General features: G+C 46.1%; 1 protein-coding gene across 2 annotated transcripts; it reads left to right on the top strand.

Annotated features, from left to right (window-relative positions):
* On the top strand, positions 1–26253 carry ZER1 (zyg-11 related cell cycle regulator). 2 transcript variants are annotated; one of them, XM_006119043.4, is made up of 17 exons: positions 1–171; positions 823–966; positions 8676–8962; positions 9641–9791; positions 10184–10620; positions 12049–12225; positions 13853–13967; positions 14775–14921; positions 15323–15496; positions 16021–16236; positions 17752–17793; positions 18140–18259; positions 20078–20193; positions 21988–22176; positions 23271–23368; positions 23878–23980; positions 25824–26253. In XM_006119043.4, the coding sequence occupies exons 3-17, from the start codon at positions 8805–8807 to the stop codon at positions 25879–25881; spliced, it is 2301 nt and encodes a 766-aa protein (XP_006119105.1). In that variant the 5' UTR covers positions 1–171; positions 823–966; positions 8676–8804; the 3' UTR covers positions 25882–26253. The 2 variants fall into 2 exon arrangements, with proteins under 2 accessions (XP_006119105.1, XP_006119107.1); XM_006119045.4 differs by lacking the exon at positions 823–966.
* Positions 26254–26885: the final 632 nt, after the last annotated feature.

The raw sequence follows: 26885 nt of genomic DNA, 5'->3' as shown, positions 1-26885 counted from the left end.
TCTTCGGCTGGCGGAAGTGACGGGTGAATTTGTTGACAGCGGAGGCTGTTGCGGGGGGAGGGGGGCGGGAACGGACCCTGAGGAGGACACAGACCCCCGACCCCGGGGACCGGAACCGGAACGAACCTGGATCCCCTCTACCCAGGGAGCCGGGCCGGGGCCTCGGTCCAGGTGGGTGCCTGGGAGATCGGAGCTAAGCGCGTGCGGGGCCGGCAGTGGTACCCGGCCCCCAGAGAGACCCGATCCCCTCCCGGACCCGCCCACTGCGGGGACCCAATCCCCAGGCTGCCGCGGGTCAGAGATTCAGGATCCACCCACTGCCCGGGGCGAGGGACGGGACCTGTCACACTCACCCCCTGCCCGGGCAGGAGACCAGACCAGCCGCCCATGGGGGACGCGGGAGGGAGAATTGTAACCTCCGGGTCCCCCCTCGGGAGACATGATCCCGCACCCTGGGTGACCCCTAAGAGAGGGGTGATCGGTCCCCTACCCACTGGAGGGAGTGAGCAAAGATTCCTCCTTTGCTAGGAGTGACACATGTCAGATGAGAATCCATGATCTCTGCACTTAAGCGATAGATCCGATTTTCCTGGCACCTCTGCACGTCTTGAAGGGCAGCCCCCAAATGCCTTGGGGCACTTGTAGATCTGTGTCATTAATGAGTCATGATACGTGTTGTAGTACAATGTCCTGCAGGGAGATCCTGTAAAAGGGTGGTGGCTCCTGGGAAGCTGTTTTATGGGGTGACCTTTGAAACAGATTGGAAACAAGCACAGCAGCTCTTCCGTAGCAGAGAGTTTTACCCTGCCTCTTCCTCCCAAGGGACAGAGAGAGACCTGATTTTGCTAGGGATCATTCTGCAAGCTGGTGAAACAGCTCAAAATATCTTTGGAGGTCATTGCCATCTGATGAAGCACAGTGTTAATGTGAATCTTAAGTGAGGCTGTTCTGGAGATGTTTTATGGGGTGAGTGACATTTATGAATAGCAGCAAGAACTTTGTACTGTATTTTAACTTTCAAAGGTGTATCTGCAGCATAGTTATATACAAATGGCATCTGCTCCCTGTTTATAATCTATCTGATTTATTATATTTGCTGTATTCTGAGCAAAGGATGAGCACCAAAGAATTCCTTAATTCTCCGCATAGCTTTGATATTATGGGGAGTAGGGATGTTAACAGCTTTGATATTATGGGGAGTAGGGATGTTAACTCTCAGGTATTTGTGTAGAATAGTGATAGAAATGTAGCCGTGTTAGTCTGGGGTAGCTGAAGCAAAATGCAGGACAATGTAGCACTTTAAAGACTAACAAGATGGTTTATTAGATGATGAGCTTTTTGATCTGAGGAAGTGGGTCTGGCCCACGAAAGCTCATCATCTAATAAACCATCTTGTTAGTCTTTAAAGTGCTACATTGTCCTGCATTTTGTATTTGTGTAGAGGCACCATGTGGGGAGGGGCAGATGGGAGTTGATGCTCAGAGGGAGCCGGCTTGAAAGTGGCTTCCCACCTGCCCTTCCCCCACCCTGCACTGCTGCCTCTGTGTCAGAGGTAGCAGCATGGCAAGGGGAGGTGGCGAAGCCGACTTTTAAGCCGGCTCCCCCTGAGCATCGACGCCTGATGTGGGAGGTAGGGGGAGGTAGGGAGGCAGCTCCATAGAAGCTGGCATATACGGTGGGCCAGCTTAAAATCCAGGTCCCCACACATGCTATCTCCTGCTGCCCCCTCCCACCACTGCCTCTGTGGGAGGCAGCAAGGGAGGGGCAGGTGCCTCTACAGAGCTGGGACATGTGGAGAGCTGGCTTAAAAACTGACTCCCCACATGTGCTGGCTACCACCTGCCCCTCCCCCCTGTGCTGCTACCTCTATGGGAGACAGTGGGTGGGGGGCAGGCAGCAAGGGGAGGAATGCAGTGTAGTCAACATAATTAACTGATAAGCCTAGGCTTCTCAGTTAATCATTTAGTCGACCACATATTGACATCCCTAATGAGGAGTCTGGTGGCACTTTAAAGACTAATGAATTTATAAGGGTATTAGGGCATAAGCTTTTGTGAGCTAGAAGGCAGTGTGACATTAGTGCTAATTAAATCAGAGTGGATATGGCTCATCTCCAGCAGTGATGAAAAGGAAAAACTTAGAAAGCAACAAATAGTCTAGTAGCACCTTAAAGACTAAGAAAACATGTAGATGGTAGCATGAGCTTTCGTGGGCACAACCTACTTCTTCAGACCTGTCTGGGAAAGTACCTATTGGAATGCTAGGTGTCTACTTAAACCTTGGTTTAGGGTGTCAGATTTGCAACTGAATCCAGCTCTGCAGTTTGCACTTGCAAAGTTTTTTTGCCTGAGAATGGCAACTTGCAAGTCCAGAACTGTGTGCCCAGGGAGGTTAAAGTGCTCCTCCACGGGTTTTTGAATGTTGACATTTTTAATGTCTGATTTGTGTCCATTCTTTTGCGTAGAGACAGTTTGTCTGATATACATGGCGGAGGGGCATTGTTGGCACATGATGGCATATATTACATTAATAGATGTGCATGGGAATGAGTCTTTGATGGTATAGCTGATGTGGTTAGGTCTTGTGATGGTGTCACTAGGTTAGATATATGGTAGAAGTGCCTGGTACGCTCACTTTCTCATCACTGTTGGAGATGAGCCACATCCTCCCTGATTTAATTAGCACTAATGTCACACTGCCTTCTTTGCTTCTTTGTATCCTTTTTCTTTCTTTCTTTCTTCTTCAGCATCTGATGAAGTGAGTTATAGTTCATGAAAGCTTGTGTTCTAATACACTAATAAATTCGCTAGTCTTTAAAGTGCCACCGGACTTCTTGTTGTTTTTGCTGAAACAAATGAACACAGCTCCCTCTCTGAAACCTTTCATATTATGAATATTTGAACCACTCTGGGCCACATTTTCCCTATATGTAAAATAGGTTTGATGATATCTCCTGCATCAGATGGGATGGATGATTAGTTAGTATTTGTTTAGTGATTTGGAACCGTGAAGTGTCATGTAATGCAATATAAATTAGCAATGCAGTTTTCCTTTAGAATGCAAGATATGTTGAGCTCTGGATTTACATTCAATTTGTTATTTTAAAATATTCCATTGTGATCTGATATTTGTTATGCTTTCTTTGTTAATCAGCCTTGCTAATCATCTTTGTAGCAGCAGGTATAAAGGTTATGCACCGTGGCACTGAGCCACAATGAACCTGGACTAGCCTCCAGCACCAGGATGAAGAGAGCATGTAGTAGGAGAGGGGATTGATCTGAAGTCCAAGATACAAAATCTAGCACAGGCATTCCTAAGTGTGAGAACAGCAGCATCAGGCCTCGCAAGTGGGTGAAGCTGGGAATGTTTTGAGAATGTGGATGTATCTCAGAGGAGCAGTCCCCACAGAAGAATATGTTTGGATCTGGAAGGCCAGGGGTGGAGGAATGCGGTGTCTCATAGTTTCCTTCATTTCAATGAATGCTAAGAGGCTGGTGTACTGCCACTAGTTGTCTTGGATGGGGCTGATGGCTTTAGCCAATTTGGGGCACATTGGATAACAAGTTTGTTTAAAATACATCTGTCCCTTTAGATTTACCCTCTTGTACACTGGAAGGGGTTCTGGCAGGGTGGGGAGTCAGTACTCAAGTAGTGCAGCTGTGGTTATTGTGATCTCCGGTCACTGTGTGCCTCATTGTTTGGATCCTCCCACCATACACCTTCTGCACACATATCCTTGACCCTTCACACACATCTTGGAAACCATGAAAAGCAATCCGATATCCAGGAAGACAACTAGCCAGTCAGCCAACCCAGTAGTCTAGAAGAGCCTCTGCCTTATAAAAATAGCTAGACAGTATCTCTGATTTGCTTAAAAATATGGTACTTGCATCCAAATGTATGCAACATTATGTTCCATCACAGACCCACTTTTTCCCTACCCCTGTTGCCTTGTTTTCCTAATTAGGAACTTCAGGGCAGGATATTTGTGTTTTACTGTGTCCAGCACAATGGGGCGCAAATCTCAGTTGAAGCTTCTGGGCACTATAATACACATAAATAATGGGGAGTGTTCTGTAGTGATGCTTTACTTCGGCAGTTTAATCCCTTCTCCCTAGATTAGACTAGGGTGCCTTTTGCGTATGGGAATACTGGTCATTCTTGGGAGCTAACGGATTAAAGCACAGATCATTTCTGCACCCAATTTCTAGGAATATTATAGTAATCTGATTACATTGCAATAGCATCGAACAGTGCTAATCAGGATTGGTACCCTATTGCACTAAATGATATGCAAACATATAGAATGACACATTCCATGTCCTGTGTGAACTGGACTGAAACTCATTTTTCATCCCTTTAGCTCCTTATAATGGGCCTATCACCAGGTATTGGAGTCATCAAGCAGCCATTGGGTGTTAATGACATTCAGTGGCTACCAACATGACTCAGAATAGAATTGTGTGACTTACAAGGCCATCACTAGAAGTGAAAGGTTCCATCTCCTGTTTCCATCCTCTGAATTAACAAGATCCTATATAAGATTTTTGATTGCTGGGTTTAATTTTCTTTCTGTAAAGCCCATTTGTAACTGTCTTGTTCTGAAACTTTTCTGCAGCCTGGGTCCTAGATAGCAGACAGTCCCACTTACTTAAATGGCTTCTGTGTCAGAATGCAGTAGGATAAGATGGGAGTTTTGTGTTTGAAATTTGGGAAGGAGGTTTTTCCCAATACCTGGTTATTTTATTTTCAGGGGTGTTCACAGAAGGGAGAAGACACAAACCACTTCACCTCAACTGATGATGAGAATCAGATACAAGCAGATCCCAGAATACAGGAGCCAAATTCAGCCATAGTTTCAGCTCTTCCTGAAGTCAGTGGAGTTGTACCCATTTATATCCTAGATTTGTTTCAAAGAGGCTACTGTGGAAACTAGGGTTAGGCTTGCTGGATGGCTGTTTCAAAACAAAGAGCAGATCTGCTGATCTCTGCCTTTTTTCTTGAGTGGTTGTTTTCCATGTTGGGTTAATTACTTGGTTGGCTCTTGTTCCTGGCACTGAAGTGCATTCTCTAAAGGAGAATTAATGAGACACAGAGAAGAATGGTGTTTTAATTTGCAATTCATGCTGCCCCCTAGGTTGCACAGAAATCTGTCCAAAGCAAAGAGAGCCTGGGCTGATAAGAAGGCTAAGCCACAGCTGTGCTCCTGTCTCCCACAGGGACCATTCAGTGCCTGAATCTGAGCGGTTACCTCATCCCTGAAGTCATAGCCAAAGCAGAAGGCTAATTGGCTAGAGCTTCTGAGGGGAGGTGATTTTCTAACTGATCTACCTGCCTGATCCATCTGACTGGTACTTTCTTCCCTCTAGGGCAGTAGCTATAGTGAAGAATCCTGTGATAACCAGTTGGGGATAGTTATGATATAGTAATGCTGAGGAAAATAGGAACATTTTAAGGAATGGCTCCTCAAGAGAGGAGGAATGAGCAGAGAGACTGAGTCAATATGTTTGCTGTTTTGTCCTTCTGCATTGAGTAAATTGTTCTGTGGAATCCCATGATGAAGAGCAAAGACTGTTAGTTAAAAGTCTCAGAGGAGTAGCTGCATTAGTCTGTATCTGCAAAAATAACAAGGAGTCCTGTGACACCTTAGAGATTAGCAGTATATTAGGGCATAAGCTTTCTTAGGTAAAACCCACTTAATCAGATGAATTGAAGAGTAAGTTACAGAGGCAGGGGTACATTTATAAGTACAGGCAGTCCCCGGGTTACGTACAAGATAGGGACTGTAGGTTTGTTCTTAAGTTGAATTTGTATGTAAGTTGGAACTGGTACATATTGTAGGGGAAACTCTAGCCAAACATTTCTCCAGAGCTCAGTTTTATTCTCCCACACCTCACTTCCCTCAGTCCTTTATTCTCAAGCTGAGGTGTCTGCTGAGAAAAGCTGCTCCGCGTCTCCCTGGTCTGCTGGGGGGAAGCAGCTAGTGCGGGGTTGCCTCACCCCGTTTGTAAGTAGGGATCCGATGTAAGTCGGATCCATGTAACCCGGGGACTGCCTGTACAACAACAACAAAGGAGAAGTTGCTTATCAAGTATAGGACCAGTGTTAATGAGGCTACTCAGGTCAGGGTGGATGTGGCCTCATTAACACTGGTCTTACACTTGATAAGCAACTTCTTTTTTATAGTTATGTACTTGTATACGTACCCCAGCCTCTGTCACTTCCATTCCAATTCAGCTGATGAAGAGGGTTTTACTCACAAAAGCTAATGCCCCAATACATTTGTTAGTCTCTAAAGGTGCGTCTACACACCAGGACTTAACTTTAAATAAGCTACACAAATTGAGGTACATCAGTAGCATAGCTTATTTTGAAATAGAGCACTCTTTCAGAAGTTGGAGTAAGAAGTCCTCCAGCTTGACAGTATTTCAACATTATTTCAAAATAATTGCCTGCTATGTAGACTAAGTTATTTCAAAATAACACTAGCTATTTTGAAATAATGTTGCTATGTAGACGTACCTTAAAGTGCCACAGGACTCCTTGTTGTTTTTATTGTTAGTTAAAGACATTTTGTAACACCTTCCAGAGCAACAGCTGCTCAGCAGAGGTAAGAATGGAGAGAGGGAGCATGGCTTTAAATTTGTTGGTAATGCTATGATCATAATTGCACAGTTACTTTTGTGGGGGAGGAGGCTCAGTTAACTCTGGACCCCAGCTGTCAGTAATTATTTGGGGAGGCTCTAGGTGATAGCCTTGCATTTGAAGTATAGGGCTGGGATTTGTGAGCTCTATTCCCAGCTGTGCCATAGATTGACTGCATAACTTTGGGTGAATCGCTTCAGCTCTCTTCAGCTCCATTTTCCTACCCATCTATAGAAATGGGAGAATCATTCCATTTCCCAGGGTGCTGGTGGTAAATGTTAATTCCTGATTATAAAGTGCTTTGAGAACTTGTGATGAAAGGTGTGGTCTGAAATTATGCCTTATCAGTCAGCAGCACTCCTCCCTGGTCACAGGAAGACTGTGAAGGAAGCAAGCAACTGGATAGTTGGGAGAGGGTGACCTTCTGGGACACTTACCTTTATGGCTAATGAACATTTCAGAGAAATATGTCTCTGTTTAAAGATTTGCTCTCACTTGCACTCTCTCGGGGTACATCTATACAGCAGCATTGTTTCGGAATAACTGACGTTATTTCAAAATAACAAAGTGCACATCTACACAACAATCTGTTGTTTTGAAATAATGTTGAGCTGGAGGACTTCTTACTCCAACTTCTGTAACCCTCATTTCACAAGGAGTAAGAACGTTGAAGGACAAGTTCTCTTCCTTCGACTTTCTACTGTGCAGACAGCGCCAAAAGCCAAATTAAGCTATTTCGACTTCACCTACGCAATTGACGTAGCTGAAGTTGCGTATCTTAATTTGACTTTTGCCCTGCAGGGAAGATATGCCTTTACTTGCCTCCTTCAAGTAATATGGGATAAACATTTCTGAGATGCCCAAGAAGTTCTTCTGCAACACCAGAGATGACCAGACTTTCCATTTCTGATATTTCTCAGGTGAAAATCAAACAGCGAAAGCACTCAGAACATTTCTAACCGTTTTTATCCATCCAACAAAAGCCCCAGACCATTTGCTTTTATGAGTTAGCTTTAAAGTCCCAGCTCCTCTGTAAATCCTGCAAATGCTTACACATGGGACTACTCATGAGTAACATTATTCATGTGTGTACATGACTACTGGATCAGAGCCTTTGTTAGAATAAAAATAATGTCACTGCCTCATTCTTGTAACTGGATCAGTGCAGGCAGACCTCTGTGCCTACACAGAGTCCCATTGACTTTGCAGGGGTTCACTTGGCTTCATTAGGATTTTGTGCATAGGAGTCTGTCCATCAGAGAGGAGTTGCAGGAATGTGCTTTTGTTATTGACAAGACTTCAGAGGATTAAAATGGAGGGAAGTTAGAAAGACTGATCTTTCTCTCTTAGGTACACTCTGCATTTCACACAGCTTGGAAAGTAAAAGTAGACCAGTTAGTTGCCTTTTGGTCTCTACTCAGTTTCATATCCTGCTTCAGGGGTGCTAATATGATGCTGTGGGTTTGGGGCTTTCAACACTCTAGGGGAAGGTTCAATTTAAACAAAGCAAAGCAAAGTGGTTTACCTGAAATTCAATTAAGTAGAGTCCTAGATGTTAGAGATGGTGGCAAGCTGCTAAGTCCCATCAAGTCTGCATGCTGGATCGTGCACAAGAGTATATTTTCTAGTGATCTTCTTTGTCTAGTTACGTAACCCAAGCAGTGTGGTTTCCCCTACTTCCCTCTGACAGGCTCATTCTCAGACATATGCAGCTCACAGCTTGGAATCTTTTTTCTAGTATTCAGTCGAATTAATGAACATGGCTCCAATTAACTAATTAACCTTTAGCATCATGGAAACTTGGGGAGTATTATTCCCATTTTACTGGTAGAGGCGGGGGAACTGATGCTTTGAGAGGTTAAGGACATTTTTTGTGTAATGGTCAAACACCTGTACTTCTCTTTGGCCATCAACAGGTGAATGACCCATGAACCTAGGTATCAGTGTCCCCGTAGGCACGCGCAGATTTTCAGGGTACTTTCCAATGTACTTTTCTTTTATCTAATTGTGTGTCTTTCATCTGCCTGCAGATGTCCTGATGTCCCTGTAAATCCAGCAAGGATTCTCCACAGGCTGGGGGGCAGGGGTCCATTGAATTGAAAAGATTCCATCTGCCACAGTTCCCTGCTCCCCCTCCTTACTACGCTTGTACCCTCAAGATGGCATCTGACAGCCCAGAGTCGCTGATGATACTATGCACAGATTACTGCCTCCATAACCTGGAGGGGACGCTCTGCTACCTACTGGACAATGAGACCCTCCGGCTTCACCCTGATGTCTTCCTGCCGAGTGAGATCTGTGACAAGCTCGTCAACGAGTACGTGTGGGTGCTGCTGTCCGTTGGCAGCTGACGGGAGAAGCCAGGACTCTAGGGGAGGGACGCATACACTTTATACTTATTTCTGTTTGATTCTTATATTCGAAGTGTTGTTTTGGCTTCGCTTATTTTTCCTGGGAAGCTCTAGGATTGACTGGAGAGCTAGTCGGGATGTGCCCTTACAGGCTGGGAAAGCTGAGCACTGTAGGGGGAAAAAGAAGAGAAAAATGGTTTTTTACCTTGACAAGTTCAAATCTGGGAGGTGGGGAATAAAGAAAAATACTTAATTTGGGGTGGGAGGGGTTCAGTTCCAAGGATCTTGGGTGTTACTTGTAACAATATTAAGAGAGAAAATGTTCAGATGCAAGTGTGATTGTTATATCACTGAGGTCTTAGTCCTGGGCCTGACTCTCCATTGGCTTTACGCACCACTGTGCTGCACTACAGAATAGAGGGCCACAATAACAGACTCCATCATCGCCCCAGCCCTGTCCAAGGAATGCGCCCATTGTCAGGGGACATTTCCTGGATAGGCCACCCATGGGCTGTCCCGGGAGACCAGAGGGAGAGTCTTTCACATACACATGTTTTCGCTTGGCTGTAGCTGTGATGGAAAATCCCACCAGGCGTGCCCATATAAATCCCACTGATGAGCTAACCCTATTACTTATCACGTAGGTATGTGGAGCTGGTGAATGCAGACAGCATCTTTGAACCCCACGAGAGCTTCTTCACCCTGTTCTCAGATCCTCGGAGCACCAGGCTAGCCCGAATCCATTTGCGGGAGGACATAGTACAGGACCAGGACCTAGAAGCCATTAGAAAGCAGGTAGTATTGCATTTACATCTTCCTAGCTGTCACTCTGAAGCAGCCCACAGCAGAAAGCCTTCACGGCTCTCAGGGAGAACCACAGATTACTTGTGCATATTACCTGCTTTATCAGAATCCTAGCTGTGGGAGAACTTGAGACATCTTTATCCTCAGCTTTTCCCTGCAGGTGTTGCTTTAGGGAATGGAGTGGGACCACTATATGGGAGCTCAGAGTATTCCAGTCCTAGCTGCTCCCAATAGGAGCCACTGTATGGAATGGTGTGGAAACACTGGCCATGTGAGAGCTGAGGACTCCAAACCTGGCTTCTGCCAGCAGTAGTTGCTATAGGGACCAGGGTAGGAACACTGACAGTGAAGTCATTCTAATATATTGGCTTCCTTCCTTCCAGGACCTTGTTGAGCTGTACCTGACTAACTGTGAGAAGCTGACAGCTAAGAGCCTGCAGACTTTACTGAGCTTCAGCCACACTCTAGTTTCTCTTAGCCTCTTTGGCTGCAGTAACATCTTCTATGAGGAAGAGAATCCAGGAGGCTGTGAAGATGACTGCTTAGTGAATCCCACTCGTCAGGTCTTGGTCAAGGACTTTACCTTTGAGGGCTTCAGCCGGCTGCGTTTCCTGAACCTGGGCCGTATGACTGAAGGGGTGAATGTGGAGACATTGCTTCGACCTTTGGCCTCCCTCACTGCCCTGGATCTCTCCGGCATCCAGCTCAATGATGTGGCATTTCTGACCCAGTGGAAAGACAGTCTGGTTTCCTTAGTGCTTTACAACATGGACCTTTCAGAGGAGCACATCCAAGTGATCGCACAGCTCCGCAAGCTCAGGTCAGCTAACACATTTTTCTTCCTCCTCTAGGTCTTACAGGTGCTCAAAGGTGCTCAGGATTAAGCCCCTAGGGTGATTTTCTGAGAGCATTTTCTTTATCCCAGGTCTTAGGCTGTGGTGGTAGAGGAACTGAGCTTTCTCTCAAGGGTGCTTGATCTTTTACTCCCTCTGCAGCCTAAAGCCCTGGCTGAAGCCAGTAGAGGATTTTTCTGTGTGAGGACAGCAAGATCAAGCATGCCAAGGAGGCTCCCTACTTTTATAGCTGATCCTCAGGCAAAATTACTCCTGGCGTGTTGGTACACTTGGATGCTGGTATCACAGCAGTAATTGCCGTGTGAAACCAAAACTGACTCCCACAGGTTGCTTGTCGAATGAGAAAGGCCAGCGTTTAAGCCTGGCTCACAGATAAGAAGCACTTAAGTCACATTTAGAAAATTCAAACCTGTGAGTCTTGTGCAGCCCATTCGTGCTCTTTTTGTGTCTCCTATGGGGGCACCAGAGCTACCACATGTCTCCTATGGGTAGGCAGTTGTACTGATGAAGTATATTATTTATTACGTGGTTTATTAATTTAATTTTATGTTTTTCATATAACATCAAACATAAAACTCCCAGGCAGTGGTGCTGGTGTTACAAAGATGAGTAAGTACAGCAGAGGTTCTCAGACTTCATTGCACCTTGACCCCCTTCCGATACCAAAAATTACTACATGACCTCTAGAGAGGGGACCAAAAGTCTGAGCCCCTCTGTTGTGAGTCGAGGAGCCAAAGCTGAAGCCCAAGAGCTTCAGCTCCAGGCAGGGAGTCTGTAACCTGAGCCCCACTGCCAAAGGGTGAAGCTCTTTGGCTTCAACCCCAGGCTCCAGTAAGTCTAAGCCAGTCCTAGGAGCCCATTAAAATGGGATCATTGCCCATTTTTGGGTCCCAGCCCATAGTTTGAGAACTGCTGCTGTACAGTATCATGGATACAATGTTCAGTCTGAAAAGGCAGGATTAGGAGAGCTTGTGTAGTTAATTTTGGGAGAAGAGGTAACAAGTCCTTCTGGGGATGAGAAGTTCTTCCGGTGCAATTTGATCCCCAGGTAGAAGATATATAGCCAGTTCCATGGTTAGAGACATAATCAGATGCCTGGTTGTGATGAAGACTGGGAAGGTAGGTTGCTCAGCCTACGGTAGTTGCCATTCTGGTCATTTAGCTGAGTAATTCTTTATACTCCATTCTGGACAGGCCCCCACTAAGAGCTGTAGAATCCAAGGGTCCTGCAATGCACTTAGGTTATACGCAGGAGTCCATCCTGCTGATAGTTCCACAGAGTCACATCCCGGTGTGTTGAAACATCAACAGCCATGCTTGTGCGTGGTCTCTGCAGGGCTGGGTTTGGCCTGGATGGATGCTCTCCAGACTGAGATACTTGCTGTCATTTCCAGGCACTTGGATATTTCCCGAGACCGTCTGTCCAGCTATTACAAATTCAAGTTGACCCGGCGGGTGCTGAGCCTGTTTGTGGATAACCTGGTAAACCTCTCCTCACTGGATATCTCAGGGCACACCATGCTGGAGAACTGCACCATTTCGAGCATTGAGGAGAAAGTGGGTCAGGCAAGGTAAGGCTAGAAGGCCAGGCAGGGAGGGCCATCACTGTGGAACTGGGGGAGGGGAGATTTTATTGAAAGCTGCAGGAAGGACAAATCTCTCTCTTGGGCTTTAGAATTCTTTAGAACTATTAATAAAAAGAAAAGAGATTTGTCACCAATTTCTAGTGATTGTAAAGCCTCTCCCCAAGTGGAATTGATCACCATGGATGAGAGCTTCAGAAGAATAATTAATTGGTCCTGCTTGGCAGTCAGTCACATCCATATGGGCTTTGCAGCTGTCTTTTGCCGTACGCATTTCCCACTTACTGACAGCTGTAAAAATAGTTTAGATATTATCCGCTTCCCTCCTACAGGATCACAGAGCTCTCCACAGACTGTACTCTAAAACCCTCCTCCACTACTGATATCCAGGGACTTCAGGGGTGGAGCACAGCAGCCTTACTGCATCAGCGTCACTGCACAACAGTTTTAAGAAGTGTTAGTGAAGAAATTCTTCTGCTAATGACTGCGGGTATTTTAGGGAGCTGGAGTTACAATGCTAATACACTTGAACCTCTTTAATCTGGCAACCCTGAGAAACAGGATATGCCAGATTAAAGATTTTGCCGGGCGATGGAGGGCACAGGAGGAAATGGGCATGAGAGGAAGGAGGGCAAGGCACTTACCTGGCACCCCACTCCTGGGGCACACATGGTTCCACGCCTTGTGCTGCTCCAGGCACCGCCTCCCGCAACTTTGGGAGTAGCAGGGAAAAGCCACAAGGAAGCGCATTGCTGCAATACCATTCCCGCATTGGGAGGAGGGAGAGTGGCAGTGCACAGAGCTACTTCCTCCTCGTACCACAGGTGTTCCCGGATTAGGCACATCCAAAGCGTGGAGGTTCAAATGTATTGAGATTTGTCAATACCACCCCCAGTGAGAGCTGGGCCTCTGCCTTCTGCAGGCCCCTTTGAAAATCCCAACCAGCATTTGGGATTTAATAGAATATGTGGCAAGACATGGGGGAGGGTTAGGGCCATGGGGCAACCAGCCCTTTCCCACCCAGAGAGTGGTGTGACCCCTTCCCTCCAGCCCTAACCACCTTCCCCCCAGTTAACTGCCCCTTGCCCCTCCCCCCGTCAGCAGGTCTGTGCAGCAGTCACTGTCGATGGTGTTCTAAGGCAGTGCTGACCCCAGTGCTTCTTTGTAATGAGAGGGGTGTTAAGCTGATGGCAGCCTTCCGATGAGAGAGAAAATCGGCTTCCTGACTATTTCTGATCATTAGAAATCCCCTGGCCCATTTTATAGTAATCCGTTTTACCCCTGCGCTCCTAGCTGAACTTGGGTAACTATATTCTCCCTGCTTGAGTCCCCCCTCATCATTTTTGTTGGACACCTTCACTTCTTGTGCAGAACAGAAGGGATCATCTGCGATGAAAGGGCCCAGTGAGGAGTATGATGTGACTGTCTTTAAAGATGCGATTGTCTGAAAGAAAGCCTTACCAGGATTTTGATGGGCTGTGACTGAATTTAGACCCATCTGCTCTGGCTGGTTGTGCAATATAATGGAAGCAGGCTGAGAGCTTTGTAACTTTCTCTATGGTGAAGGGAGATGAATAAACAAAGCTCAGACATGGACGATCTCTTCTTTTTTCAGCACTGAGCCCTCAAAGAGCAGCATTGCCCCCTTCAGGAATCTGAAACGACCGCTGCAGTTCTTGGGCCTCTTTGAGACCTCTCTTTGCCGTCTGACACATATTCCAGCCTACAAGGTAAAGTGCCTGTGGGAATAGTCTCAAACAGTGTGTGATGGAAGTTAGAGACTCGGCCAGCGTATCAGAGCTCTCGGGCCCTGTGGAAGTGATACGTGCCTTGTGAATTATGGGTCCGCCTGAGGGAAGAATGCTGCAGTGGTGCAAGGTCCACGCTTTGTGCAGTGTTTGTGAGGGGAAAAACCAGCCATTTAGAAAGGAGCTTCATAAAGACACTCACACAACAGGGACGTAAAATCTCGTTTAAATAGTTAACTGGTTAAACGTTAACTGGTTAAGTGATTAAACAGGAATGAGGGGGCATTGCAGCTCCGCCCACCACGGTTGGGCTGGAGCTGCCACTATGGGCAGGGACTGCTCCAGCCCAGCTGCCTATGATCTTGCACTGTGCTGCTGGTTCCCGGTTAACCGGTTACTTGTTCACATCCCTGCACACACACCCCAGCCATTCCCCACCCTGCTTGTAGCTCAACGGACACTCCACAATGGGTGTCTGAGGCTTAGGAAGAAATATCCAAACATAACCCTGCAAAGAGATACAACCTTGCCCTGCAGGGACCACTTCCTGCAGAGTTGGGCTGAGAGGTAACTCGCCTGGGTTCTCATGACTTGGGTCTCCTCAGAATGTATCCTGCCAGCAGGGTAGAAAAGGGCTGAGAGAATTCATGCACCATTTGAGCTGCCTCCCTCCTGCTGATTCCTTTTTCTGCAAATCTCTCATTCTCTTGCTACCCTCTCTCTTGACCAACCCCCTCTTATCCTGGTTTCTTCCTCCCCGACATGATTTTTTTTCTTCCTTGCTGCCAGGTGAGTGGGGACAAGAACGAAGAGCAGGTGCTGAACGCAATTGAGGCGTACACGGAACACCGGCCTGAAATCACATCTCGAGCCATCAATCTTCTTTTTGACATCGCCCGCATCGAGCGCTGCAACCAGCTGCTGAGAGCACTGCAGGTGAATGCCCTGGCACTCACCCACAGGCAGAGCTCACCTCCCTTGAGCACAGTCACATTAAGAGGGAGGGGGATTTTACAGCAGAAAAATCAAACCTTTTCCCGTGGCTTAAGGCTTGATGCAAAGCCCAGTAAAGTCAATGGAAAGATCCCCATTTCTTTTGGCTTCAATGGGCTTTGCATCAGGCCCCTGAAGAGGAAGTTTCAGTAAGTAGCACAATGGAAATAGGGGCTGTGATTTTAGGAGGTGCCTTATGACTTCATTGAGCAGCCTTTTCCAGCTGTGCCTGGGCTCTTTGTCCCTTGAATGCTTGTATTGATCTTTACCTGGGTAGGGGTAACGGTGACATGGAGGCACAGCTGGGACTAAATGGCACTACAAGCTCCCGTGTTTCTTTGTAGCTGGTGATCACAGCACTCAAGTGTCACAAGTACGATAAGAACATCCAGGTGACTGGGAGTGCAGCACTTTTCTACCTAACAAATTCAGAGTATCGGATGGAGCAGAGCGTGAAGCTGCGACGTCAGGTGATCCAGGTGGTGCTGAATGGCATGGAGTCTTACCAGGAAGTGACAGTAAGAACTCAGTCAACCTTTACCGTGCTCTTGCTGTTCTCCCTCTTTCCTTTCTCCCAGTAACAGGCTATTTCCAGCACTTTGTACCTTCCGGACACTTTGAGCTCATTGAACGTGTATCAAGGCATGCCCTGGAGAAACTGTTGCCTATATTTGGTTATGCATTCACTTTATAGGTGGGTGGGTGCAATTGTATGTGGGACCTACTTTGTACATGTGATGGTGACGTGGTTCTGTAGTAATTGGTGCCTTTGTATTTCAAGTGAAGGTGACTCGCTCTGGATTGCATGTGGCGCATACACATTGTGGTGGGGTAGGGGAGCAGATGGACAGAGCGCATGTTGAGCATATTGAGCCATAGGCTGGATGTGCAGTGTACTGTTGCGTTGGAGGATGTTGCATGTGTTTGTGGTATTTCTTTTGAGGTGAAGATAGGGACAACACTGTGTGGCCACTGTACATGTACAGTAGGAGGATCCATTGTGTCAGCCAGCCCTCAGCTTGTTCTGCTTCCCCCTCGGTAGGTGCAGCGGAACTGCTGTCTGACACTGTGTAACTTCAGCATCCCAGAGGAGCTGGAATTCCAGTACCGTCGTGTCAATGAGCTGCTGCTGAACATCCTCAATCCAACTCGGCAGGATGAGTCCATCCAGCGCATCGCTGTACACCTCTGTAATGCCTTGGTCTGCCAAGTGGACAATGACCATAAGGAGGCTGTGGGCAAGATGGGTTTTGTCATGGTTGGTATGGTCTTAGGATGGCTGCTAATCCCTATCCCAGACTAAGCTTTAATCCCATGAGAAAGTCCTTTCCATGACTTCCATTGGAAGTATCTGTGGAATAGGTGGAGTAAATAATCCAGCTCCCAAGTGTCACAGAAAAGTATTGCAGTCAGGAAAAAGTAGAGTTTTAGCAGTGCTGTCCTAGCATGGAATCCACCATTCTCAATCTGAGCCACTTGAAAGTACGCCAGCAGGGGAAGTAATTACTTCGGTGGTGTTCTGTCAGAGGCTGCGTCTATTTACAGGCATGGGAGGCAGCATGATCTCAACACAAGGCCAGGAGTCATGACTTTTGAGTTCTAATCTAGGCTCTGCTATAAATTTACTGTGTGGCTTTGGGTAAGCCTCAGAACCTCTTCATGCCAGTCTCTGTCCATAGAAGGCAGACTGACCCAAAGAACAATTAAAAAAAAGTTGTTTCTGCAACTAGCATAATCCTCTTGGCAACTATGTGAGGCTTTTTATTTGGACATGTCTGACTAACAACCCTTCTTTGGGATACAAAATGGCCCAGCAGATGAGAGAGACTCCTGACTCTCCAGAGAGAGGAAAAGATCTCTGCCTATTTAGAGATAATAAAATCTGCAGAACTTTTCCATTGTGGTTACTGCATGGATAGTGGGCTCAGTCCATTGTGACAAGAGTCAGACCTCCCTTCACACCTTCAGTTACATAGATTGGGTGAACACGTTTCTTTGTCTCACTTGACAGACAACATTGTCCAACTATTGGACCAGAAATTGTGCATGTGGGTGTGTGTGCACAGTTTGGGGAGTTTCTTCTACAGGAAGGCTCTCTGCTCCTTTTTTTTAAATAAGCAAAATCTTTTTCTGGCATCAACTCTCCTGCCACACATTCCAGCTCCTTATCCTCCCCATTAAGACTCTGCTCAAGTTCTCTGCTATCCATGCCTCTGCTTTCATCTTCTCTAGTTTCCTATTTCCCATTTTCCCTTTCTTTCCTTTACCCACTCTTGACTTCATGGTTCCTTTCATGCTCCCCCTTGAGTTTGCAACAGCCTCCCTGTTAAAGTCTAACTTCTGAGGACCCATCTTTTTCATCAGACTATAAAGAGCACATACCAGACTATTTACTTCTCAGTGAGCTGTACTATACTGAAATCTTCCCTCTTGTGCCTTTAGCTCTTTAGACCAGGGAGCTGTTACCTGAATGGTACAGGTCATTTGTTGTACTCTGCTGTGTGAACGAGTGGGATTGTTGTTTATACAGTTCCACTGAACCACAGAAAATAACACTGCTTTTGGAAGGGATAGGAGGGACATTTGCATTCTGCACATCAGATTCCAGATACATAGAAGCAAATCCAATCCATGAGTAAACATGACTTCCATTTACTTCAATGAGAGCTGCGCCAGCTTATGTCAGGACTGAGTTTGATGTACAGTCTCCATTTTAATTTCTGTGATTCCTGACCTGCTCTTCCACTTCTCATTCCCGTCCCTCTGCCTGCAGACCATGCTAAAGCTTATTCAGAAGAAGCTGGTGGATAAAACAGTAAGTGTTTCCTCTTAAAATCGCTAAGCAAAGTCACCCCAGTTGTAGTCCCTCTGCCCCAAGGTGGAGAGGACAACTGGGGGGAATTGGGCAAATTGGCCTAAAGCCGGCCCTGCCTGGAGGCTTGTGGGGAGTTGGCACCTCTGAACAAATTAGATAATGGCGGTGTTTGTGTTGGTGGGTCTGAATCGAACAAAGACTGGCCCCTTTCAAGGTGACAGCATTTTCCCATCCTTCTGATTAGTTTGCACTGGGCTCCTGTATTACCTGAGCCCTGTCCGTAGTTGTCAGTGCCGCATTCTCCACTCCACTGTGTATTACCATCTCCTTCCCTCTGTCTTGACAGTGTGATCAAGTGATGGAGTTCTCCTGGAGTGCCCTGTGGAATATCACAGATGAAACTCCCGATAACTGTGAGATGTTTCTCAACTACAGCGGAATGAAACTCTTCCTGGAGTGCCTGAAAGTAAGTTCAGTCCGGTATCTTCTACGCCAGAGGTTCTCATACTTTACTTATTGCCTACTCCCTTCCAGATCTACCAGCTACTCATGTACGCCTGCCCTTCTCAGCACTGATACGTTGTGTGCTCTTCTTAACACTACCTGCCTTTAGCTATCTGTCCCTATTTCACTGTTACATATAAATATAGTGTGACATATACAACCAAAAAAACCCCAAAACACCCTAAGTTCTGAATTCAGGAAGACTGAAAAGTTGCTGGGCAATTGAACCTTTGCTGGTTGTGACTGGAGATGGGCGTCTGTGTGTATCTTTATTTTCACTGGTACATCTTGAAGTAAATCAACTATCTTATTTTATATAATAAATTCCCACAGAGTTTTAAAGCTTTGTCTGAGTAGCCAATTATGCAGTAAATAAAATAATCTACTATATATTTTAGAGAGTTTGTCTGCCTATTTGATGAAAAACTCCTTTTAAACAGTAAGAGCTAGGATCACCAAATTTAGTATAAAGCTTCCTCTGATCATAACTTAAAGCAAGGTCAGGGTTTGGTTGTGCCAAGAAAACGGGGATGAGCCTGGAATGGGATTGCTTCTCATAAAGCCAAACAGAAATAAGACTCACCAAAGCAAGTACAGTCCTCAAAATTGACATAACTGAGTGAACGTTGAAAGAGACTGAACCAAGATGAGTCAGAAAAATAGGAGGAAACTGGAATAGGATTGTTTCTCAATAAACCTTACAGAACTGAGATAAAGCAGAGCAATTTGAAGTAGTGCTCTGTTTTGGCAAGGCTAAATCAATGCTCTTGATAAGGAGAAGAAACTGTTATTGGAAATCCCATAAACTATTGCCCTTTTTTGTTAAAACAGTGAATTAAAAGAGTTTATAGGGAGAAAGAAACAAAATACACTTGATGGAATTCCCAAATTACGGACCCAAGCAATGCCAGGTAAATGTGCTAGTTAATAAATAAAATTCACCATACACAACTTCCCCTTGTGGCCCCAGGTATTCATTAGGGATGTAAAAAGTCAACTGGTTACCAGAAGGCCAGGCCAGCAGGAGCAACCTCCTGCCCACAGCATGGGGCAGCCAGCTAGCTGGGGCAGCCCACAGCACAGTGGGGCCAGCTGGGCCGGAGCAGCCTATGGTGCAATGAGGCTGGCTGGGCTGGAGCAGCCCCACCCATAGAGGGCCGGACTGGAGGAGCCTCCTGCCTGCAGTGGGCTGACCAGCAGGACCCCAGCAACCGTGGCCCCTCCCTGGAGCAGCCCTCTCTTCAGGACCCCAGCCGTACTGCACTAGCCCTTCATGGTTAACCAGTTAAACGATTAAAATTGTATCGTTTAACCAGTTAACTTTTTTAATGGGAATTTACATCCCTGTTGTGCATATCACACTTTGGGAACCCTGGCTCTCCATGTCAGTTGTGACTGAGTCCTGGCTCGTCAGACCCCTGCTGGAAGCAAAAAGAGAAAGCAGAGAAAATCAATACATGCTCTGCTCCTCCACATCCATCCATCCTAAGAGCACAAGGAAACTGTGCACTTCTATCTTATTTACTCTCTCCCACTGTATGTCCTGTGCCTGGAGATGCATTTCCCTCTGGGCAAAGTAGCTATGTCAAGCAGTGAAGAACTGTCCCTTGCTTTGCAGAGATTTGGTTCACTCTCACCTATCATGTTTTGAATGCTAAAAACCTCATCACCCCAAGAGGAGAGCTGCACCCCTGCCTGTTGAGACAGTCTGCCTCCCTGGCTTTGCTGCACAGCCACAGTGGTCATACTTTTGTTTTACACATGTTCCTTGTTTCCTCAGGAGTTCCCAGAGAAGCAGGAGCTGCACCGTAACATGTTGGGGCTTCTGGGAAATGTGGCGGAGGTGAAAGAGCTCCGCCCACAGCTCATGACCTCCCAGTTCATCAGTGTGTTCAGGTTGGTACATCACTGATCAATAAGCAGTGTGGTCTAATGCAGTGAGGGGCAACCTAGGCTAGTGAGGGGGCTGCATGAGTGACCCTCTTTCATCTCACTGGGCTGCAAGATTGTTGGAACCAAGATAGTGTCCCAGGATAGGGTAGTTTTGCTAATTGCACTTGCATCCCTAGAATTTGCGGGGTGCTCCAATTGAATGGCACAGTTCTGGGCCCCCCACTATAGAAAGGATGTGGACGCATTGGAGAGGGTCCAGTGGAGGGTGACCAAAATGATAAGGGGGCTGGAACGCATGACCTATGAGGAGAGACTGAGGGATTTGAGTTTGTTTAGTCTGCAGAAGAGAAGAGTGAGGGGGGATTTGATAGCTGCCTTCAACTTCCTGAAGGGAGGTTCCAAAGAGGACGGAGAGAGGCTGTTCACAGTATTCTGGATTGCAGAACAAGGAGCAATGGTCTCAAGTTACAGTGGGGAAGGTCTAGGTTGGATATTAGAATCATAGAATAATAGGACTGGAAGGGACCTCGAGAGGTCATCGAGTCCAGCCCCCCGCCCTCAAGGCAGGACCAAACTCCGTCTACACCATCCCTGACAGATGTCTATCTAACCTGTTCTTAAATATCTCCAGAGAGGGAGATTCCACCACCTCCCTTGGCAATTTATTCCAATATTTGACCACCCTGACAGTTAGGAATTTTTTCCTAATGTCCAATCTAAACCTCCCCTGCTGCACTTTAAGCCCATTAACTATTTCACTAGGAGGGTGGTGAAGCACTGGAATGGGTTACTTAGGGAGGTGGTGGAATCTCCATCCCTAGAGGTGTTTAAGTCTCGGCTTGACAAAGCCCTGGCTGGGTTGATTTAGTTGGGATTGGTCCTGCCTTGAGCAGGGAGCTGGACTTGATGACCTTCTGAGGTCTCTTCCAGCTCTGTGGTTCTATGATTCTAATGGTATCAGCTCTTTGATTGGATGCAGAGGGATCACATGGCTTTCTCAGTCAGTGCTGTGTCTGGTCAGCACACACCCCATTTCATGTGCCTTTGCTTTATGTGTGTCACTTTAGCAATTCCAGGAGGGAAAAAATACGCAGACAAAAACTAGCAGAATCTGGCAACCCTGCATGTGGGCAATGCTAAGCAAAATGTCTTCTAGGTGACACATAGAACCAAGGTTGCCCACCACTGATCTAATGGCTAGAGCAATGTACTGAGACCTGGCTACTCTTCCAGGGTATGTCTACACTACCCTCCTAGTTCAAACTAGGAGGGTAATGTAGGCATACCGCACTTGCAAATGAAGCCCGGGATTTGAATTTCCCGGGCTTCATTTGCATAAGCGGGGAGCCGCCATTTTTAAAACCCCGCTGGTTCGAACCCCGTGCAGCGCGGCTACACGGGGCACGAACTAGGTAGTTCGAACTAGCGGGGTAGTGTAGACATACCCCCTGAGTGCCACTGAGTCACTGTGTAATGTAGGGCAGTCATTTAATGTTTATACATCAGTTCCCTCCTCCCTTTTAACTAAACAAAAAAACATAGTTGGACTGGTGCTGTTTTGGAATTTTCAGATGGTGGCTGCAATCTAAATACAAAGTATCATCCATAAAACCAATTTGGGAAGCTAGTGCTTGTCAAGCTATTTTGTATAGGTTGAGGTGTCCAGTCTAGTTAGGAGATAACTTATCTTGTTAGAGTTCATAGGGGCTGCACTGTTTGCATGCTAAGTTTTTTGTCCCTGATGTGCTGAGTAAGGCTATCCTGGCACCTCTGAAATCTTACCTTCTGTCCTGGTAGCAATCTGTTGGAGAGCAAAGCAGATGGGATTGAGGTATCTTACAATGCATGTGGAGTTCTCTCCCACATCATGTTTGATGGCCCAGATGCTTGGGGGATCTGTGAGCCGCGCCGAGAAGAAGTAGTAGACAGGATGTGGGCAGCCATCCAGAGCTGGGATATTAACTCCAGAAGAAATATCAATTACAGGTGAGTGAGGTTGGATTTTGGCCCATTTATTTTCGGGAGTGGGGAACGTCCCAAAGAGTAACCTCAAGCATGGTGGTGATGTGACCAACTGTGGAACTTCTCCCTGGGATGAGGAAGAAATTTCCCATCCAGACACATTCTTTTAGCTGGGGTTTTTCAGCTTCCCTTGAGTTCCATTTGGAGATTAGTGGAACCATTGGTTTTATGTGCGCAGGTAATTGCGACACTTCTAAATGGAATATGGAGAAAACTAAAATAGTCTGGATCCTTAGTTTCTCTTGAGAGAACACAATAGAACTGTCCTGGAATGAGATTTGGGCACAAAACGTAGAATCTTACTGTCTTAGGCTGCTTAAAAACATTTCTCCAAGGAATCCGTGTCTTGCTGTTGGTTAAATTCGGATTCCTAATTAAAGGTACAGCCAGGGTAAATGTCCCTGCCTGCACAAAATGGGTTGATGCAGCCTTCAACATGCCTTCGGGGATGTTTAGACAAGCCTCCCAAAATTCCCTTCAGGTGTTACGGTGATTTGTGTCCCACTTTAAAAGCTGCGTCAGGAACTTTGGAATGCCACAATCCCCTGGTACAGCAACAGACGGAATGAATTGCAGGTGAGGATGCAGTACTAGTGGTGATTCCAAAACCTGATTTGCAGTGTAGATGCATTTCACTGTTGCAAGAACAAATGGCACAGCCGTTGTTTATGACTGATCAGTAGTCCTCTCAGCTGTACCTTAGCCTAGGGTAGACAGAGTAGCACATTAAGTGTAGTGCATCTACAGAGAGGTCAGTACTGCTGAATTTCAGCTTTCATAAGGACATTTGCCTGGAATAGGATAGAAATTAGTTTCTCCATTCAGTCCTGCAGGGCTGGTTCTCAGTGCCGCATGGTGGTATTAAACAGCCGGGATTGAGTGTGCCAGCACCCCAAACTATGACTAATTTTTTGCTACTGGGAGCTGATATACCAGTGAGCTTTACTGCTGTGTAATGCATTTGATTTGACTGCAAAGCTTCCAGTACCAAAGCAGGAAAAGATGCTGAAAGAGCAGCTTTTGGGATTTTAAATTTTACCCCTTTAATATTTTTACAGGTCATTTGAACCAATCCTTCGACTTCTTCCACAAGGGATCTCACCTGTCAGCCAGCATTGGGCTACCTGGGCTCTGTATAACCTTGTTTCTGTCTACCGTAAGTACTTCCGTAAAGAACATTGTAAATGCAGTGAAAAGGTTGGCACTATGAATCTCCCTACAGTCTGCCTGTTAGATAGCAGGAGTGCAGAAAAGTCTAGAGAAAATATTTTCAGAGGTCCATTGATTAATACAGAATACGTGGCTAACTCCAAGGAAACTACTTGAAGTTGTCAAAGCTGTTCAAGGGGAGTAGCCAGAACTAAGAGGGAACATAGACTAAGTGCATGAGAACAAGATTCTGGAGCTTCTATCACTCCAGCAAGCTTGAGCACTGAATTGGTTTCTACCTCTGATATGTCTACAGATTGGATACACCTAAGAGGCTGAGCCACTAGAAGGAGAAACCTGTAACCTATGGCTTACTAGCCAGCAATTTTCTCACTGCATCCCTATCTCCCCTTGATTGGCGTTCATTGCCTTGGGAGAAGAGTCAGGCTGCAGGATGTAGAGAATTGACCCAGTAGCAGTGAAGATTCCCAGGGTTCTGTTTCCCCTTCTTTACAGCTGACAAGTACTGCCCCCTGCTGATCAAAGAAGGTGGAATGCCTCTCCTGAAGGACATGATTAAGATGGCTTCAGCACGGCAGGAGACCAAGGAAATGGCCCGGTAGGAAACCAATAAGTAGCTATTAAATGAAACCTTGATTTAGAATTGTTTATATGTAAGAATCAGAATAAGGGTACCACACAAAGGCCAGTGACTATGTGATTAGGGATGGAGAGAAGAGAACACAAATAGTAGTATTTCTAGCTGGATAGACAAGATGGGAAGGATTTAGGTGAATTGAGAGATGTTCATCAATGTGGAACAGACAAATCTGAATGGGTGAATGACTTCATTGGATAGGACAAGTAAGGCATCGATGGACTGCTGGAATGTATTTAGATGAATATTACTGCCATACCTCTCAATTGAAGGTATTACTGCCATACCTCTCAATATGATTATAGAATCATAAAACTGGAAGGAACTTTGAGAGGTCATCAAGTCCAGTCTCCTGCACTCATGGCAGGACCAAGCCCTGTCTTGACCATCCCTGGCAGGTGTTTGTCTAACCTGCTCTTAAAAATCTCCAATGATGGAGATTCCACAACCTCTTTAGGCAATTTATTCTAGTGCTTAACTACCCTGACAGGAAGTTTTTCCTAATGTCCAACCTAAACCTCCCTTGCTGCAACTTAAGCCCATTGCTTCTTGTCCTATCATCAGAAGTTGAGGAGAATAATTTTTCCCTCGACCTTGTAACAATATTTTTAGTACTTGAAAGCTGTTATCATGTCCCCTCAGTCATCTCTTTTTCAAACTAAACATCACAATCCTTTCAGGTTTCCCTCATAGGCCATGTTTTCTAGACCGTTAATAATTTTGCTGCTCTTCTCTGGGCATTGTCCCGTTTTTCCACATCTTTCCTGAAATGTGGCACTCGAACTGAACATAAGAATGGCCATTCGGGGTCAGACCAAAGGTCCATGTAGCCCAGTATCCTATCTGTCGACAGTGGCCAATACCAGATGCCCCAGAGGGAGGGATCACAACAGGTAATTCTCACGTGATCCCTCTCCTGTCTCCCATTTCCAGAGAAGCATGGGTGTCAGATGTGGGGAACAGAATTGCCAGGCCCCTAGGCAAGGTGGGAGGGGCAACTCCATGCTCCCAGAAGAGGAGGGGCCTTGAGTGGAAGGGATAGGCCCCTTAGCACCACCAGGAGTGTAATGCCTGAGCTCTGACCACCACTGCTGCCACAGTAGCAGTGGTAGTAGCTGGGAGCCGTTGACCCTTTTCAATTGCCAGATCTCTGGGCAGTTGCCCCCTTTCTCCCACCCTGTTGGCCGGCCTGGTGACAATCACTTCCAATAGCTGAAGGAATGATAAAGGGTGGACAGGGATGCTTATGCAAGACCGTGTAGGAGATTGAATAATAGGGTAGATGGATTTTGTATGGGTCAGAAGGTGCATGAGTGACTGGGACAGTGGAAGAATAATAGATGGTATATGAATAAATTAATAACATAGTAAGTAAATGGAACAAGGAAGGACCTTGTACAAGCAAGGAACCGCTCAATTGTAGACAGATGGGTGCAAGAGGAGATGACAGAAAAGCAGATGAATGATGGATGTTTGGATGAGCAGATTATTAGATGTGTTGATGACAGAAATGGGAGATGAGGGTGTGATGGTCAGTAAATAATGGATGGGCTGATCAACTGACAGGTGGATCTGGGTGTGTGTTAATGTTGGGAGGGATTGGTTGTAAGTGGATAGTTACAGCTTTTTTTGTGGAGGTGTACGTGTAACACAGGTACTGGGTTGATGCCTATCTCAGGATAGGTTGCCTGATACATACACTGCATTTAAATGTAGCTGACAGTGTCTTATGCTTGTGGCCCACTTCATTATTTTCCTAGTCTTTGGACTAAACCTTTTCTCCTTGTCCTTATTTTGTTCATAGGAAAGTTATAGAGCACTGCAGTAACTTTAAGGAGGAGAACATGGACACTTCCAGATAGAGGCAGTGATCTAACAACGCCTCTTGCCAGCACTGTATCCAGCTTCTCTCTAATTCACTGTATATAGAGAGGACTCTTTCTCACCAGCGTGGCTGTTGGAAGGAACCCGTGTGTGTGTGTATATGTATATGTGTGTGTGTGTGTGTGTGTGAGAGAGAGAGAGAGAAAGATCCTCAGTAGATGAAGGTGCACAGGGGTGGGGGACTTTTGCACAACAAATGCTTTCCTTAAATTAGTGGGGTTTTCGTTATAAAGTACGGATTGAAGTTTTGTGTATATGATTTCTGTATAAAAAACAAAAAAAATCATGTATCTTTTGACCTTTTTTAGACCACATGAGAAGCCTCAAATGAATGTGAGCTTGAAGATCTAGCTGTGTGATTGGTATTGTGACTTTTTTTATTTCACACCATTAGAAGTTCCCTTTCTCTATGTTGCATGAGATCCTGTCATGTCTACAAAAACAGCCAATCCAGCATCAGTGTGGCCACAATTTCTACAATGGGGCTGTAGGCACTGATCAATGATTTATTTGCCGGGGGAGGGGGCAGGGAGTAATGGGAAGAGACTGAGACCAAAGGGATCCTAATATTTGTAAGTAGAATAGTAAGGGAGCCTTCAAGCCATTTCAGTCACTCAGTGGATTTTTGTATGGAGTCTTACTAGTGGAAGCTTGACTGTATATCAGATGCATTTGGAAGTTCTTTGCTGTAAAGCATTCCCATTAACCCTTTAAACCCAGGAGTTGTGACTTTGCCCAGTAGCACTACACCTGGTATACAGGGTGAAGAAAAGGCCAGAAAAACCAGCCATTCTGCCCTTGAAAATGGGGGGTGTTTTCCTGCAAGGGATACTGTGCAATAAAGAATCAGGTTCACTCACAGAGCGTCCAATCTCTCCAGCCCTCCATGCAAGGTCTTTACCACCAGAGGATGGGTTTTCCCCTTACTCTTGGCCAGCTTTCTCTGGGACCCAGGCCAGTCACTACTGCATGGTTTAGTGAC

The sequence above is a fragment of the Pelodiscus sinensis genome, chromosome 22 (genome assembly GCF_049634645.1).
Source record: "Pelodiscus sinensis isolate JC-2024 chromosome 22, ASM4963464v1, whole genome shotgun sequence".
Lineage (NCBI taxonomy): Eukaryota > Metazoa > Chordata > Testudines > Trionychidae > Pelodiscus > Pelodiscus sinensis.
The sequence above is the reverse complement of the archived record's forward strand: the minus strand, read 5'-3'. Positions and strand labels throughout refer to the sequence as shown.